Below are 18,355 nucleotides of genomic sequence, written 5' to 3' on the forward strand. Positions count from 1 at the left end.
AGGTAATCCAATAGAAGTTTCAAAATTGTGAAGGGAGATTGAATAGGTGGGGAGAAAATGTTTCTGCTCATAAAAGGATCAGGAATGAAAGGACATAGGCTTAAATTGACTTGTGAAAGAAGTGAACGCGATATGAGAATAAAAATGTACATATATGGTTAGAGTCTGGAATGCACTGCCTTGAAATATAGTGGAAGCGTAATCAAATGAACCATTCAAGCAGGCAGTGGAAACATGGGGAAAAGGCAGGAGAATGGTATTAAATCATGATGCTCATTTGGAGAGCTGGTGCAGACACAATGGGCCAAATGGCCTCCTTCTGCACTGTAACATTTCTCTAATTTGATACATGCTAGAAGTCTGCAAGAGATCATTTATACTTATAAAAAGGAAATGCAGTTGGAGATTTGCTTATTGCACTGCCTTTTGACCTTTGTTCGGTATCTTAATTTCCAGGTTCTAAAAGTTTGTTCTCTTTAAAATCAGTGCTTGTAATCACAAAACGTATCCACCTGTTATAACGTTATAATGGAAAGAATATTTGAGGCCTGAAGTTTTTGATAGTCGACTCCAATAATATAAGCGTTGGGAATAAAACCCCTGTCCACCCTATTCTTGAATGGGAAATTTCATCCCAAATGCAGAGACAGTCATTTCAATAGCTGCACCAGAATGGCTCATTCTTGTCTTTTTGTATAAATTAATTCAGTTTATTTTTTTAAAAAGTCCATAATAAGAATATGCTGAAATATGGTGCACATAACTATAGCAATCACAATAAAGGAGATTGATAGGAAATTTAGAGAATTTGGAAGTTATTATATACTTGAGTTCTCTTGTTAATGTTCATGCTATTGACATGATGTTTCAATGAGATTGCTGAATTGGAACTTCTCCTGGCTTTCATTGTTCTCTGGAACCTTGAAATTACATTGTGCACTGTTAGTAAAGGAAGATGTACACATTCAAATACAATTCCTTTTCCTGCTATCTTAATATTGGTGTTAAATTATTTTCACTAGTTACTAATAATGTCCAATGCAAAGTCTTTGTAATGGAATTATTAACTGAATGTGGTATATAGGGCTTCAGAGGGATAATATAAATTCATAAAACTCCTACATTTTACATAATGAGTAACCTATAAATAAAATGGAATGTATTTAAGTATGTTTTTTCGTATGAGTACACATGTGATTTCTAAATATGAAAAGCAATATTAGACCAGATTTTTGCAATGGAAATGGGTAGCTTGCATTTGGATATCTCCTGACTTGGCTGACCCACCTCGATTTTACTCATTTATTGCTCCTGGGCAGCAGCTGAGGGATGAAGTCTGACCCACCAACCCTCAAAATAAATCCTAGAAGGCCAATGGAGCAGAATAGTGCTAAGGCTGATTGCATTGATTTTGTGGGACTTTATCCCATTTGTAATAAAAGTAGTTAAGGTCTTCAGCCTTAAAAACCTCACTCCCTTATGCCAACCCGACTCACATCGCTGCTTTCCCTCCCTTGGCCCCTCACACCAACTATGCCAACTGAATGCCAACTTATCTAGTATATGCAGTAGACAGACCTCAGGAGACGTGGAGATGAAATGAATCAAAAACATACAAACATGAGAGCATTCTGGTGTTTTTCACTTTAGCATGAAAAGTCTCCCAAACATGAAGCTCATCCAAATATTTTAAGTATCAACTAGTGCATCTCTTATTAGGAGATATAAACTCTGTTCATTCTTTACATCAAAAACAGTCCACCCCTTAAACTAGAAGGAAGTGAGGTCTGCAGATGGTGGAGATCAGAGTCGAGAGTGTGTTGCTGGAAAAGCACAGCAAGTCAGGCAGCATCCAAGTAGCAAGAGAATCAACGTCTTGGGCCAGAGCCCTTCATCGATGAGTTGAGCCCTTCATCCTGATGAAGGGCCCCAGCCCAAAACGACAATTCCCCTGCTCCTCAGATGTTGCCTGACACTGCCCCTTAAACTGTCAATCAAACTGTGACCTCAGAACCCAAGTGGAGATAAGAGTAGGTTTAGAAACACAGCCAGGTTTTCATAATATAATAAAATTTTTTAAGGGATAGGTCAACGAATGCTGCACAAGCAGATGTTATACCTACTGACCTGTCAACCAAAGCAATCTTATAAATTTTGAACAATCATTGTGGTTGTCAGCCAGTGTTTTTCTCCAGCTTTAAGAGTGGGAGTTTTTAAAAAAACTTCACAACATGACAATTAATCAGACCTTATTATTCTTTTGAGATGCATTTATGTCTGCTGCAAATATTGTTGACTCCCATGGTGAATGTTAAAAACCTTGCAACAGCCATAATGATGAAATAATTATGTTTGATTTTCAAAGAAGGCTTGGTGAAACAAATATTGAACAGCGACCAGTCCATAACTGTGTATTTAACTACAGTATTGATAAGTACTTTTCCTGAGTACCTCATTATAGAGTACCACATAATGGCACACGCTAAGCTGTTTTTAAGTTTACATTTATTGACTAAAGCATAAAGAAAATGATTTTGTGCAGCAAACTGCTTAGAGCTATTGAAATGTACTAGCTTTAAACAATTGAGTAAAATTAAGTGGTGAACAGAAGTTGAGTTGCCCAATCATCATCAGTTTCCCTTTAATATCAAAGGTGGCCAACTCTAGAATGGAGTGTGTAGAGTCATCTGTTGCACGTTTTAACAGGACTGTGGAGCCTAATTGCAGACTTGTGTGGTTTTCTAGACAAGGAAGAACTGCCAGATTTTGTTGGCATGATTTGGAGATGCCGGTGTTGGACTGGGGTGTACAAAGTTAAAAATCACACAACACCAGGTTATAGTCCAACAGGTTTAATTGGAAGCACACTAGCTTTCGGAGCGATGCTCCTTCATCAGGTGATAGTGGAGGGCTCGATCGTAACTCAGAATTTATAGCAAAAATTTGCAGTGTGATGTAACTGAAATTATACATTGAAAATTGATTGTCTGGTAAGCCTTTCATCTGTTAGAATACAGTGATAGTTTCACTTCTTTCATGTGTAAATCACAAAACCCTTTTTTTAAAAGTTGCATTCTCGGGTTAGCTGTTAACAATGGTGATAGCTAGACAATATGTTGAAGGTGTTAGCCCCCTGTGTTCTCTGTCTATGACCTGATGTTTAGATTGATTCTAATCTAAAAAGTGAGATAACAGAGTTCTACATGAATTTATGCAGTTTTTGAGCAAAGTGCAATGTAACTCTGCAAGTACAAATTCACCACACAAAATATATGTGTGCATGTGGGTCTTTGCCTGTCTGTGGATGTCTGGGGTGGTGTGTGTGTGTACACGCAATGGTGATCACCTGCAATGTGACATGAACCCTTATCTATCAGCCTCTGCTCAGCCACTTTCCTCTGCTGCCTGTCCCGAAGTCCACCTTGGAGGATGGTCACCCGAAGGTCCGAGGCTGAATGTCCTGGACCACTGAAGTGTTCCCCAACTGGGAGGGAACCCTCCTGTCCGTTGATTGTTGTGTGGTGCCCATTTATCCGTTGTCGTAGCCTTTGCTCGGTTTCCCCAATGTACCATGCCTCCGGGCATCCTTGTCTGCAACGTATAAGATAGACAACGTTGGCTGGGCCACATGAGTACCTGCCATGTACAAGGTGGGAGGTGTTCCCATACGTAATAGTGGTATCTATGTCCACAATCTGACATGTCTTGCAGCGTCCACTGTGACAGGGTTGTATGGAGTTGTCCTGAGAGTCGGGCAGTTTGCTACGAACAATGATCTGTTTGAGGTTTAGTGGTTGTTTAAAGGCAAGTAGTGGAGGTGTGGGGAAGGTCTTGGTGAGGTGCTCATCCTCATTGATAATGTGTTGCAGGTCACGAAGAACATGGCGTAATTTTTCAGCCCCTGAGAAGTACTGAACAACGAAGGGTACCCTGTCAGTTGCAGCCCATGTCTGTCTCCTGAGGAGATCATTACGGTTCCTTGCTGTGGCCCGTCGGAACTGGCAGACGAGGAGTTGAGAATCGTACCCCATTCTTGTGAGGACATCCTTGAGTACTTCCAGGTGTCCGTCACATTCCTCCTCATCTGAGCAGATCTGGTGTATGCGCAGGGCTTCTCCATAGGGAATGGCTGTTTTAATATGTTTTGGGTGGAAGCTGGAGAAGTGTAGCATTGTGAGGTTGTCTGTGGGTTTGCGGTAGATTGTGGTGCTGAGGTGTCCATCCTTGATGGAGACGCACGTGTCCAAGAATGAGACAGATAGTCGAGAGTAGTCCATGGTGAGTTTGATGGTGGGATGAAACTTGTTGATGTCACTGTATAGGTCTATCAGTGACTCCTCGCCATGGGTCCAGAGGAAGAAAATGTCATCAATGTACCTGGTGTACAATGTTGGTTGGAGATCCTGCATAGAGAAGAAATCTTGTTCAATCTAAACATCAGGTCATAGACAGAGAACACAGGGGGCTAACACCTTCAACATATTGTCTAGCTATCACCATTGTTAACGGCTAACCCAAGAATGCAACTTTTAAAAAAAGGGTTTTGTGATTTACACATGAAAGAAGTGAAACTATCACTGTATTCTAACAGATGAAAGGCTTAACAGACAATCAATTTTTCAATGTATAATTTCAGTTACATCACACTGCTAATTTTTGCTATAAATTCTGTGTTTCGATCGAGCCCTCCACAATCACCTGATGAAGGAGCATCCCTCCGAAAGCTAGTGTGCTTCCAATTAAACCTGTCGGACTATAACCTGGTGTTGTGCGATTTTTAGATTTTGTTGGAGCTGCCTAGTGCTTCTAGCTTGCCTTTCATCTTTAGTTGCTTGGGTTTCTTGCTGTTCAAAGGAAAAAAAGTGTCATTGTTTAAGTTTGTTCCATAGGTCATTCTTTCTTGTATATTTTCTCAAGTCACTAGTGGACATGTGGCATTTCTTGAGATTTATCTTCAAGGCGTCTTGTAGACAAGCATAAGAATGAAAGCAGAAGTAGCTGTTCAGTCCCTTGAGCCTGCTCCACCATTCAATTGGTTCATGGCTGACCTAATTGTAATCTCAAATCCACATTCCTGCCTACACCTAAAATCCTTTTACCCCTTGCTTCAAAATAATCTTCTTTCCTCTGCACTAAAACTATTCAACGACTAGAATTTTCTTTTTTAGTATGTAGGTGTACCAACTAGAGAAAGAGCAAAACTTGACTGTGGGAAATACGGCAGGGCAAATGATTGAATTGTGGGGGAGTACTTTGGGATGAGTGATCATAATTTTATTAGCTTTAAAACAGTTATGGAAAAGGATAGACCAGATCTAAAAGTTAACGTTCTAAATTGGAGAAGGATCCATTTTGACAGTATTAGACGAGAACTTTCAAAAGCTGATTGGGAGAGACTATTGACAGGTAAAGGGACTGTGGAAAGAGACTGTTATCTTGTCTCTGGATAACAAGATTCCAGAGACAGTATGTTTCTATTAATGCAAAGGTCAAGGCTGGTAGGTATAGGGAATGCAGGATGACTAGTGAAATTGAGACTCTGCACAAGAAAAAGACACAGATAGCTGAGATCGAGTGAGTCCCAGAGGAGTATAAGGGTAATAAGAGCATACTTAACAGGGAACTCATAAGGCCAAAAACGGGAGATGGGAGACCTTTAGTGAGTAGGGTTAAAGAGAATCCATAAAGATTCTACAAATACCTTGAGGAAAAAGAGTAACTAGGGAGAGAATGAGACCCCTTAAAGATCAACAAGGCATCTATATCTGGAATCACAGGAGATGGGTGAGATACGAAACGAGCATTTCATGTCAGTATTTACTATGGAGAAGGATATCAAAGCTAAAGAACTTGGGGAAGTTAATAGTGCTGTCTCGAACAGTGTCCATATTACAGAAGAGGAGATGCAGGATGTCTTAAAATGCACAAAGGTAGATAAATCCCTGGAACCTGATAGGGTACATTCCAGAACTTTGTGCGAAGCTGGGGTAGAAATTACTGGGCCAATTGCTGAGATATTTGTATCATTAGCAGAACCAGAAGACTGGAGATTGGCTACTGTAATGCCATTATTTAGGAAAGGTGGTAAGAAAAAGCCAGGGAACTACAGATGAGTGTGCCTGATGTCAGTGGTGGGTATCTTGTTGGAAGGGATTCTGGAGGACAGCACTTATATGTGTTTGTAAAGGCAAGGACTGATTGGGGAGAATCAGTGTGACTTTGTGTGGTCTCACTAACTTGATTGAGTTTTTGAAGAAGTGACAGGAAGACTGATGAAGGTCGAGTGGTAGACAGAGTATATGGACGTCAGCAAGGTATTCAACAAAACTCTGCATGGTGGACTGGTTAGTAATTTTAGATCACATGGAATCAAGGGGAGCTACCCAATTGGATACAAAATTGGTTTGAAAGTAAGAGACAGAAGTTGATGGTGGAGGGTGTTTTTCAGACTGGAAGCCTGTTACTCGTGGTGTGTCACAAGAGTCGGTGCTCAGTCCACTGTTTTATTATTTATATAAATGACTTGGATGTGATTGTAGGAGGTATGGTTAGTAAGTTTGCAGATGACAACAAAATTGTTAGTGGACAGTGATGAAGGTTATCTCAGTGTACAACGGAACCTTGATCAGATGGGCTAATGGGCTGAGGAATGGCAGGTGGAGTTTAATTTAGATAAATGTGAGGCGTTGCATTTTGCTAAGGCAAATTAGGGCAAAACTTCTATAGCTAATGGTAAGGCCCTGGGAGTATTGTTGAACAAAGGAATCTAGGGGTACAGATGTATAGTTTCTTGAAAATAGAGTCTTAGGTATGAGGAGAGTGGTGAAGAAAGTATTTGGCATGCTTGCCTTCATTGGTCAGTACTCTGAGTATAGGAATAGGGATGATGTGCTGTACAGGAAATTAGTTAAGCCATTCTTAGAATATTGCTATCCAGAATCAACTGTGGTCTCCCTGCTTGAGAAAGATGTTCTTAAACTTGAAAGGGTTCAGGAAAGATTTGCAGGGATTTTGCTAGGATTGAAGGATTTGCGGTATAGGGAGAAGCTGAATAGTCTAGGGTTTTTTTCCCTGCAGCGTTGAAGGCTGAGGGGTGACCTTGTAGAGACTTATAAAATCATGAAGGGTATGGACAGGGGGAATAGCCATGGTCTTTTTCCCAGGGTAGGGAGGTCCAAAACTAGGGAGCATAATTTTAAAGTGAGAGGGGAAAGATTTGAAGGGGCCCTGAGGTGCAATGTTTTCATGCAGAGGGTGGTGCATGAATGGAACAAGCTGCCAGGCAAAGTGGTGGAGGCAGGTACAATTACAATGTCTAAAAGGCATCCCAATGGTTATATGGATAGGAAGGGTTTAGAGGAATATGGGCTAGATGCTGGAATATGGGCTAAATGCTGGAAAATGGGACTTGACTAATTTAGGATATCTCATCGGCATGGTTGAGTTGGTCTGAAGGATCTGATTCCATGCTTATCACTCTTTGAAGCTATAACTCTCCTTCCACCCTTTGTCAAGAGTTTGGTGCTGGAAAAGCACAGCAGGTCAGGCAGCATCCGAGGAGCAGGAGAATCGATGTTTCAGGCATTAGCTCTTCATCAGAAAACCACACTCACAACTCTGATCTCCAACATATGCAGTCCTCACTTTCTCCTAGTTGATTTCAACCCTACTGCAAAGCCTCTTTCAAGTTCTCCTTCTCTCTCTACAAGGATCTCAGTGAGTACCTCTCTCACGGTATCCCCAGGTCGTCTCCTCTGCCCTGATTTCCTGATGAGGTGCTAATGCCTGAAACGTCATTTCTCCTGCTCCTCGGATGCTGCCTGACCTGTTGTGCTTTTCCAGCACCACACTCTTGACTCTGACCTCCAGCATCTGCAGTACCCACTTTCTCCTTGCTGTGACCCTTAGGCCTAACTTCACTCATAAGAGGCAACATCCTCTCCATAACTACCTCGTCAAAACCCTCAAGGTTTTTTTATATTTCAATCAAGTCACCTCTTACTTTTCTCAACTTATAAATCACCCATGTTTTTCAATTGACTAATTAATATGCAAAGCCCATCCAGCAGTATTATCACACATAACCATTTTTTTTTTATCCATCACAAAATGACCATGACTTTTTTTTTGTTTTTAACTACAAACCACCATTAGTAAATCACTCATGAGGTCAATTGGATATTAATGTACAAAGTCTGTAATGGGCCCAACTTAGTTTTCTCCCTTATTTTCTTTCTAATCAGCCTGTTCAGAAATGTTATTACACATCTCTGGAGCAGGTGGGACTTGAACTCGGGCCTCCCAATCCAGGATAGGGACACTACCACTGCACCACAAGAGATCAATTTAGTTTCAAATTCAGCAAATTAAATCTCTCCACCTGTATTTTATTGTCAGTCAGAAGTGGATAATATTAATCACAAACATGAAAGAAATTCTCTTGGCTAGCATTTCTGAAGGAAACGGGGGAAGATGGTGCCTGCTTATTGTTTATTTCTTTCTCTCCTCATTCTTGTATTTCTGAAAAACATGTTGGAAGCAAGACACACCCATTGATTAATGCATTAAGATGTCAAGAAGGGATGGATACATTTCAATGTTATATTTGCTTTTTTCCCTTTCATCATCTGCCTTAAGGAAATAATGGATGCATGAAAAGCTGATGGCAACTGACAAAAGATGATGGGGAGGGGAGATTAAGGGACTGGGTAGGTAGTTCAAAGCTGAATTGCTTTATTGCAATATTTATCTGGTCTAAAGTAGAAAAACTAATGTGAAGGTGGAAAGCATGCTCACGAGGGCGAAATGACAGGAAAGTAGTATTTTGCGATTCAGGGAGAAAAAAGCTGAGAAGGAACCTTGTAAAAGAGTTGGCCAGGTTTCCATAGTGGAGGCAAGTATGATGAGACAGGACTAATCCTGCAGTCGTGATTCTGCTGCTGCAGGCAGGAGCTTGAGTAGGGCAGAATCCAAAAGGGGCAAGGTTAACCACCTTACCTCCTTTCCCAAAATGCTTCAGCCTAACACCAGGCATAATACACCATTGAATCACTTGACCACTTCAGAAACATTTCTCATCCTCATCTCTTTCACGTAATATCCATTTTATGAACAAACTCGCAACCCCTATTATGTTGAAAGCCATTGAGCAGTACATAAAACCCTGGGTAAACAAACAGATTCTTCAAAGCAGCTACACAAACAATATGATGCACTTACAAAAGGATCAGACCATTGGATTTCAGCCAGGAGACCATAAAACTCCCTATGTAAACAACCACACTTCAGAATCGCTATTTCAACTGAGTGCCAAACTGAATGAATAAAAGCAATAGGAAAAGATGTAACAGTTTAATTTAAATTTGGGGCTGGATTCTCATCCTAGAAGTAGAGTCGTGAGAGTTGTGCAGATTATGATTGGACTCAATCGTGTCTCACCTAAAAAGTGCTGGGAGGCAGCCATATGGTCTGCTGGATGCCAAGAGGATGGGGGCATTGGTTAAAAGACCCACTTAGGTGTTCGAGTTGTAGTGACAGTTGAGAATGTGGTGCTGGAAAAGCCAGTCAAAAAAAAACTGCCCTCTAGCCTTTGCATCCCTTCACTACCCACACATTTTCCATTCCCCACCCATACCAACTTGTATCACTTCATGCTGCCACCTATCTCCTAAGGCCCCCATATCGTCATAGGTGCCTCAACTCAATTCACTGCACTTCCCCCTCCCCAAACCCGATTCCTTATTCCCTCCATTCCAATCTATAGAACTGACAAGCCTATTACAACTGTTTACAGAACTAACGAATGCAGTAGTTAGAATAATGTGTGTGGGAAAGCATTTTTGAAAAAGAAAATCATACACTCATCACATCTTGAAAAATCTGATTTCTCAACAGGCTCATAAAATTTTCAATCATTTAGACATTATCAGTAGCAGACTCTATTAGTTTTTTACTTCAATTTAACTTGTAGAAATAAACATTTTGCAATTGATAGAATTGATCAAAGGGAAAAAGCTGCTAAGCAACGTTCTCTAGTAGGTACAGCTGCATGAACAGACTACCGGATTTCTGACCTCTCAACCAGTCTCATTATCTATTTAAAATAAAATTTCCTTTGCATTTTTTTCCAAGTTTTAACATCCATTAGAGGGTTTCATCACACAGTCTGTGCTTCATATGTGGAAATGTTGCACAATAAATATTAAAGGATCCAGATTTATATTTTTGAATAATCAGTCCTAAATGGAACCTTCTCATTTGGCAGCCATTATATAAACAAAAACTGTTGTAGGCCTTGCAAAATAAGAATGCTAAAAATAACTAGCTTATTTTCTGAGAAAGGGCAGCATTTCATCAACTCATTTCACAACATGCTGGCTGACAGTGTACTGCAATAAGTAAACTGCAACTGACAACAATTTGATTTAGTTCCATTAAGCTTGAGCAAAGGTACTCTGCAGTGAATCTGAGGCTGTTTGTAGCCAGAGATTGTGCAACAGTAATCGAGATCAATCACAGTTATGGACATGCAGTACAGCATGATGCAGTTTGTTTGGCCGTCCTCTGTAATCATTCAAACTAAATTCTCCCGTGGCAGCCTGAATAAGTCTCGATACACATGGAATTTTCTGGGGAATTAAGTTGGTCCACGTGTATCTGTAAAATCTGGCTGTGCATTTCCCAATCTACTTTGCTGGAAATCAAAGTATATTGAGTGAATTTTGACTGTCCCCAAGCTCACTACTTTTCTTCTGTGAATAGTGACAAGATGATTCTGTTCGTGGATCAGCTGCATATCTATATTGGTATCTTAATTCAAAATTGCATCTGAATTGCACTTTTGCTTTTTGTAACCAGCTATTCCGTCTTGTGCAGGAAATCTTAACGATCAACATATCTAAAAATAATGAGAAATATTGAATTTCCCTTTAACCTTCTACAAACTCATTTATATTGAGTAAAGAGACACATTTTGAATAGGCTACGATAAAAAGTAATCTTGCATCATACTCTTGTAGCATAAAATAAAATTCTAATTTATTGGAAGAAGTAGAACTTAAATTGAACATTTAATTATTGAAATCAATTACCTTGATCGTGGCTGTATGTAAACAATTACATATATCAGTTATATAAACAACAAAAGCATGAGATTTGGCAAGCCAAGTCAGTGGAAGTCCAGGCTGATAAACAGCAGCAATACCATTTTTCCAGATTTGAACATGTTGGGTTGGGTTGGATGTTATGAATTTTTCTCAATACTTTCCTACCTGCCACATGTTAGAGCTGATATAAAGACTGACACCACTTTTCCAATCACAGCTTGCTTTCCATATTACAGTGAGCCATGAAGTTGACAGGCAGGTGACTGCCCTTAAGCCTTTTGAGACCCATAAATTAACAATTATTGACCATTGAAGAGCATCCTTAAGGGCTGCATTATGTGACAGGGTAAGCTGGAGGCAGATTTCACTGAGAGGGCTACATTTGGGCAAGAAAGACCCCTGTGCCTATCAAAGTTGATATTCTATTAGTTACAACATCCCCCCATCTTTAATTCTGCTTGTTCAAACTGAACTCTAGACTCCTCTCATCGTCTGTGGGATCTACCAACCAAATGTGCCTATTAATCTGGTCTGCAATAGCCTATTCCTCGGGGACTGCATTTAATCCCAGCAGTAACCATAGTTTAATCCTAGCATGGCTGGGCCTATAGAGCTGTCAGCCAATCAGATTACTTAGCTGATTTGTAGGGCAGGACGACTTCCAAGATAGGACTGGAAATCCCACTCTGAAACAATTAAAGCAGACACTAAAGTAGCTGGGTTTCTAGTGAGCAGGGTGAGCATTTCCATCACATGGGTGGATGGGGCCAATACAATTCAGTCCAGTGTTCAGGAAATGTCAGGGAAAAAAAAATGCATTCCTACCCATGAACAACTAGCAAAATTGCTTTTTACTGTCAAGCATTCAAGCTCTGCCATAAATGAAATGAATGGAAAATAATTACTTTTGGTGCCATTTTCACTATAGTTCCTCAAGTACTGAATATGCCATGTATTGTTATAATATTTGTACATTATTTTATCACTTTGTCTCTCCATCATATTACTGATTATCATTTATATCATAACAAATAAAACTAATCATTTGCCATTGGAAAATTGAAAACTTGCATCTAGCACTTGAGAATCCAGAATTAAAATGGCGATTAGTTACCTTTTAAAGTGCCGTACCTTGTCTTTTTCAGGGACAATGGGGAAACAGAACAGCAAACTTGCCCCTGAGGTCATGGAAGATCTGGTGAAGAACACAGAATTTAATGAACACGAACTCAAACAATGGTACAAAGGATTTCTTAAAGACTGTCCTAGTGGCAGACTGAACCTGGATGAATTCCAGCAACTGTATGTAAAGGTATGTTTATTTTTTATTATAAATCAAGTTTGTTCGCTGACATTATTCCATTGGTCAAAATAAACAAGCTGATATTACATATGTTTCCTATTGGTAAAAATGTCAGGGGAAGTTTTATACTCTGTTAAATATTGTATAGTGATTCATAATACAGTTCTTTGTGTTTTTTTTAATTCACTGGTGGGATGTGGGCATTGCTGGCTGGGTCAGCATTCATTGCCTGTCCTTAGTTGCCATTGAGAAGGTGGGAGTAGGCTGCCTTCTTGAACTGCTACAGACAGTATATTGTAGGTAGACCTATAATGCCATTAGGGATGGAATTTCAGAATTTAAATCCAGCAACACTTAAGGAATGGTGATATATAGGAAGTTGCAGGTGACAGTGGTGTTCCTGGCATTGGCGTTTGTAAATTAACTACACTTAGCTCACAGTCAATCTGATCCAATGCCATTGTTTAAATTGAGTAAAAGAAAATTGAGAGTTAAATTGTCTGACAAGAACTGGATTTTTATTCTTCAAGGTGGATGCTAAGAATCAAAATTTCTCACCTCTACCATTGATCCACCCTACAAATAAAATGTCCACAAGGCAGCATTTTCATTGTTGAGAATGAAGAGTTTTGGAGTTGGGCCCACTGCCCCAAAAAGAGTTCTGTGACAGCTTTAGGAACTGCTGGCTGCTGAAGCATGCAGTTTAAAAAGACCTGCCTCAGAGCTCTGGATCTCATCCCAGTTGTACAAAAGTAATGCGACAGAAAACAATCCTGAATTTTACCCCTTTGCATAGAATCACACCATTCTCCTTTCATGACAAACTATGCTTCCCCCCCACCCTCAATGGCCCCTAATGCTCTCCACGTCAAGATATGTACCACTATCCTCTCCCATAACCCCACATATCTTCATGCCAAGCTGTGCCTCTTCAAAGACTTCCCATAGCTTCTCATACGTTCCATGGCAACCCTTCCACGTAACCCCACAGCTCTGCATAGCCTCCATGCCAAACTGTGCTGTCTACCCATTCCTATGGCCTGTCTCACCCATCATCGCAACTATGCCTTGTAGCCATTCCACCATGGTTCTTCATATTCTCTGTGCCAAGCTTTACATTTTCTACCCACTCTTCGCAACCCATCCACAAAGCACCAAACTGATTTATGTTCGCCCCAACTTCCCCATCACCCTCTATGCAAATCTAGGCCCTTCCATGCCTATGCCCGCAGTATACATAAAATAAACATTTACTCACCTTTCCATAATAAACAACTTTTAGAGACCTAAAAGAGTGTCAATCAACCAGCCCTCCTCCCTCACCTCTATCCAAGGCCCTAAAGGAGCCTTCCACATCCATCAAAGTTTTACCTGCACATCCACTAATATCATTTATTGTATCCGTTGCTCCCGATGTGGTCTCCTCTACATTGGGGAGACTGGGCGCCTCTTAGCAGAGCGCTTTAGGGAACATCTCCGAGACACCCGCACCAATCAACCAAACCGCCCCGTGGCCCAACATTTCAACTCCCCCTCCCACTCTGCCGAGGACATGGAGGTCCTGGGCCTCCTTCATCGCCGCTCCCTCACCACCAGACGCCTGGAGGAAGAACGCCTCATCTTCCGTCTCGGAACACTTCAACCCCAGGGCATCAATGTGGACTTCAACAGCTTCCTCATTTCCCCTTCCCCCACCTCATCCTAGTTTCAAACTTCCAGCTCAGCACACTCTCCTTGACTGGTCCGGACTTGTCGAACCTGCCTATCTTCTTTTCCACCTATCCACTCCACCCTCTCCTCCTTGACCTATCACCTTTATCCCCTCCCCCACTCACCCATTGTACTCTATGCTACTCTCTCCCCACCCCCACCCTCCTCTAGCTTATCTCTCCATGCTTCAGGCTCAGTGCCTTTATTCCTGATGAAGGGCTTTTGCCTGAAACGTCAATTTCGCTGCTCGTTGGATGCTGCCTGAACTGCTGTGCTCTTCCAGCACCACTAATCCAGTATTTGCTTTCCAGCATCTGCAGTCATTGTTTTTACCTCTCAGATATTTAAAGAACCAATAGCAGAAACTGCAAGCATGTGACACCTGTTTATCTCATGTAAGTAATCATTAAGCAATTGAAAAATAGTTCTATGAGAAAAGTTAATCTGGTTCCATGAAAATAACACTGGGAAGAAGTGCCTATTTCCACAGCAAAGCCATTGATGTTGGGAATTCAGATCTTGCAATCTGCCACGCTGGTCATCCTTATCCCTTTTTGCACATAATTAAGTATGCTGAAAACAGCCTTGGGAATCCCCAAAACCCTTCTGGTTGACATTTTTCAACTCTGTGGAAATCTATCCCTTAGTATTACTGGAGCTAAAAATTGTGCTGTGTTATTATCATTTCTTTGCTGTTACTCCTCATGACCCCATTCCCATATCCCATTATTCACAGAAAGTCCAAACTTGTGCATCTCCCAGTCTGTTGTGAGACTGATGAAACTGCGACCCTAATAAATATTCAATGGCCTTTCTCAAATGCACTATATTTGATGACTGCTGAATGTAGTGATTGTGAATTACAGCTGTTGCTATAAGTGAAATTAATTTTCAATGAAGTATGTGAACGCATTGCATTTGTGATGCTCAAATGAGATTGCTCTAGAGGTGTTTTTTTTTTGTGCATATGCATTATCAAGACATTACCAAAGAAATTGCCAAAATTGCTATGAATCAGGGATAATTTTCATGTCAAAGTAGCTGTCGGTTTCAAGCTGTTACTGATTTCTACATAAGAAATTAACTGAATATTGAAACAGTAATGATTCTTTCGTATGTTGTGCTACAAAGCGTAAACTTTTAATAAGCAGAGGTATATTGGATTTTTGTAAAATCTTAGGCTGCTGTTGATGTGTTGTGTACAAGTTTCAACATGCCATTATAGAAATAATTTAAAAGCAATGGAAAGGTACAATGCACATTCAATGTTACCTTTCCGGGGTTAACACGTTGTAGTAATGAAGAAAAGCTTTCAGATTTTGGGGCTTATTTTACTCAAGATGAAAGGATTAGAAAATGTTTTGTATTGGTGTTTTATATTAGAAGGTGGCCGAATGGAAATCTTGAAGATTTACAAGAAACTAATAAGTAGGGCAAACAAATGATTGGTATGATTGTAGCAAGAATCCACATTAAAAGTCAGAGTCATCGAGATGTACAGCACGGAAACAGACCCTTTGGTCCAACTCGTCCATGCCGACCAGATATCCCAACCCAATCTAGTCCCACCTGCCAGCACCCGGCCCATATTCCTCAAAATTCATATACTTATCCAAATGCCTTTTAAATGCTGCAATTGTACCAGCCTCCACCATTTTCTCTGCCAGCTCATTCCATACATGTACCACCATCTGCGTGAAAAAGTTGCCCCTTAAGTCTCTTTTGTATCTTTCCCCCCCTCACCCTAAACCTATACCCTCTAGTTCTGGACTCCTCGACCCCAGAGAAAAGACTTTGCCTATTTACCCTATCCATGCCCCTCATAATTTTGTAAACCTCCTCAGCCTCCGATGCTCCAGGGAAAACAGCCCCAGTCTGTTCAGCCTCTCCCTATGGCTCAAATCCTCCAAACCTGGCAACATCCTTGTAAATCTTTTCTGAACCTTTTCAAGTTTCACAACATCTTTCCGATAGGAAGGAGACCAGAATTGCACGCAATATTCCAACAGTGGCCTACCACATCTTGAAAATAATCAAAGCATTACAGGAATGTTGGAAATAAAGATCACCCAGAAGGGTATTTCAAAATCTGGAATTTTCTGCCTTAAGCATTGCTGAATTAAAGTTCAAACAGTGGAAATTTCACAGTATAAGAACTCATGGAGGTTAGACTAGATGACAAACAGTTTTGATCGGGACAATGGCTTGTTTCTGTGCTGTGGTTTTCAACGATTCTATGGGTTGGAATTTCATCATGCATATGTAAACATGGCTGCAGGTGTGTTACATACATAGTAATGCTATGCCAAAATATCATTGCTGTTTTATATTAATCTGTTGATCCTTAAGTTGGAATCCACCTCAGTTTATTATTATGTCTCCACCCCTCGGCAGTGTGAGGCTCCCGCATGGATGCTGGTTCATACTGGATTAAAATGGAGCATTGACTCAGAAAACAGCAAGTGTTTCATTTATTATGCTTTGTTTGCATTTTTTTAAAGCATTAATTTATCATTTCTAGGATTTGTGTTGTGTTTCTTAGTATTTCTTTGACTGTATTTCGGTCACATTTATTTCAATTGCTGAAAAAATTGAAAAGCTTCAAGTTTGCATTCTCCTAAATATGTGAGAATAGGTTTGGACTTTGAGGGTATAATGTGGATGTTAGTAAATTTGTTATTTTGTACCTTCGTGAAATTTTATTCTGGCTAAAGGTACTGGGAGAAGCTCAATCATTGTTTAGCAGAAAGCCTGGATGGTTTTCCTGCTGCTAAATCCTGCAAAGTTGTATTGTTTGCCATTACTTCCAATTATGTGGTTTCTAAATTCTAAGAAATCTGCTCCATTTAATCAGCTGCAAATTATTAAATCAGGCAATACACAATGTTTTCACTCTCATTAGCAGTGAATATCGTGCAAGTAAAAATTCTACATTTACCAATGGAATTTACCATTCTTAAGCTGTCTCAATCACCAACCACTCACTCAAGCTCAAGAAAAAGCAATGACCTTGCAGGTTGTCAAGGTAGAAGGTACTGCCTTTTCTGGTAGTTTAAGGAAAATTAAACATATTAGCCAGGTTGTCTTGGAAAGATTTATGAATCAGGGAAGAAAGAACTGAAGATAATTATTAGAATTAATGAAATCTTTAGAATTCTACATCACCACCCCATTCCCATGGAAAATCAGGAAAGATATATCAACTGATTTATATCATTGTTGTAGTTATTTTGATCAACCTGCTCCAACATCTTATGAACAGACGGGATTTGAACCTAGACCTCAGGCCCAGAGGTAGAGACACTATCATTGCCCTGCAAAAGTCTAGTTAGATGTGATTGTGGATCACGGTGGTGTGCTTATTCATGAAATAGATTTTGATGGCATTGCAGATCAAATGTTGTTAACTGTTCACATCACTAAATTTTTTTAAATTCATTGTTGAAATGTGATTTGACTTCATCCAGGATGTGCTTGACCTATCTTGTTTTAAAGTAAAACATAACTGTAATATTGTTTTGTGACAAATCTGTGATTGTAATCCTTTCAGGTTTCTAGATGGACATCTGTTACAGAATTCAACATGAACATTTCACAGTGAAAATAAATCAATAGCTCAAAGCATAAATGTAGTAGATTGTCTGTATCCCTCAGTGTAAACGAAAAGAAATTGCCAGGCCAAATCGGGAAGCTTCCATTCTGGTGGGACCTGGGTGGGCTGTGCCTGAAACAACTTGTGAAAAACCAATGTTCCCATTGTTGGTTTTAAATCAGGCCTTAATTGAGTAAGTAGGACTCTGATGCCAGTTTAGAATTCAACAAGTCAGATTATGTGGTCCAGCAAAGGAGGGCTTTCAACGCAATAATTAGAAATTGGTTGCAATAATGCAGCACTCCCTGGACATTCAGTGCCAGCAATCCTGTTGGTCCATGTTGATGATGTTCATCCTTAAAAATGGACCATTGCAGTATCAGCGAGCCAGCTAAGATCAGAAGTATAAGTGAAATAAACTATTGTTTTCAGCAATGCTTTTATTGCATGCACTCTTAGCTTCAAAGTTGCTTTGATGGTGCCTTAGAGAGCTTGTAGTATGAAGAAATTTATATAATGATGTGAACTAGTTAAAAACTCATTGGCAAAGTTTGGTCCATTGTATGCGTATACAGTAACTGATATTCCATTTGTTGCAATGATTTCCTTCATGATGTAATCACTGCTTCAGACATGTGACCTTGC

At 40.1% G+C, this 18,355-nt stretch overlaps 1 protein-coding gene across 2 annotated transcripts in view; it reads left to right on the top strand.

Annotated features, from left to right (window-relative positions):
* vsnl1a (visinin-like 1a) overlaps window positions 1-18,355 on the top strand; it is a 114,165-nt gene that overhangs the window by 31,466 nt on the left and 64,344 nt on the right. For both annotated transcript variants that reach the window (XM_072561974.1, XM_072561975.1), the window contains exon 2: window positions 12,251-12,417. In XM_072561974.1, coding sequence (XP_072418075.1) covers window positions 12,256-12,417 — 162 coding nt within the window. In that variant the 5' untranslated portion in view covers window positions 12,251-12,255. The remainder of the gene's footprint in view (window positions 1-12,250; window positions 12,418-18,355) is intronic.

The sequence above is a fragment of the Chiloscyllium punctatum genome, chromosome 3 (genome assembly GCF_047496795.1).
Source record: "Chiloscyllium punctatum isolate Juve2018m chromosome 3, sChiPun1.3, whole genome shotgun sequence".
Taxonomy (NCBI): domain Eukaryota; kingdom Metazoa; phylum Chordata; class Chondrichthyes; order Orectolobiformes; family Hemiscylliidae; genus Chiloscyllium; species Chiloscyllium punctatum.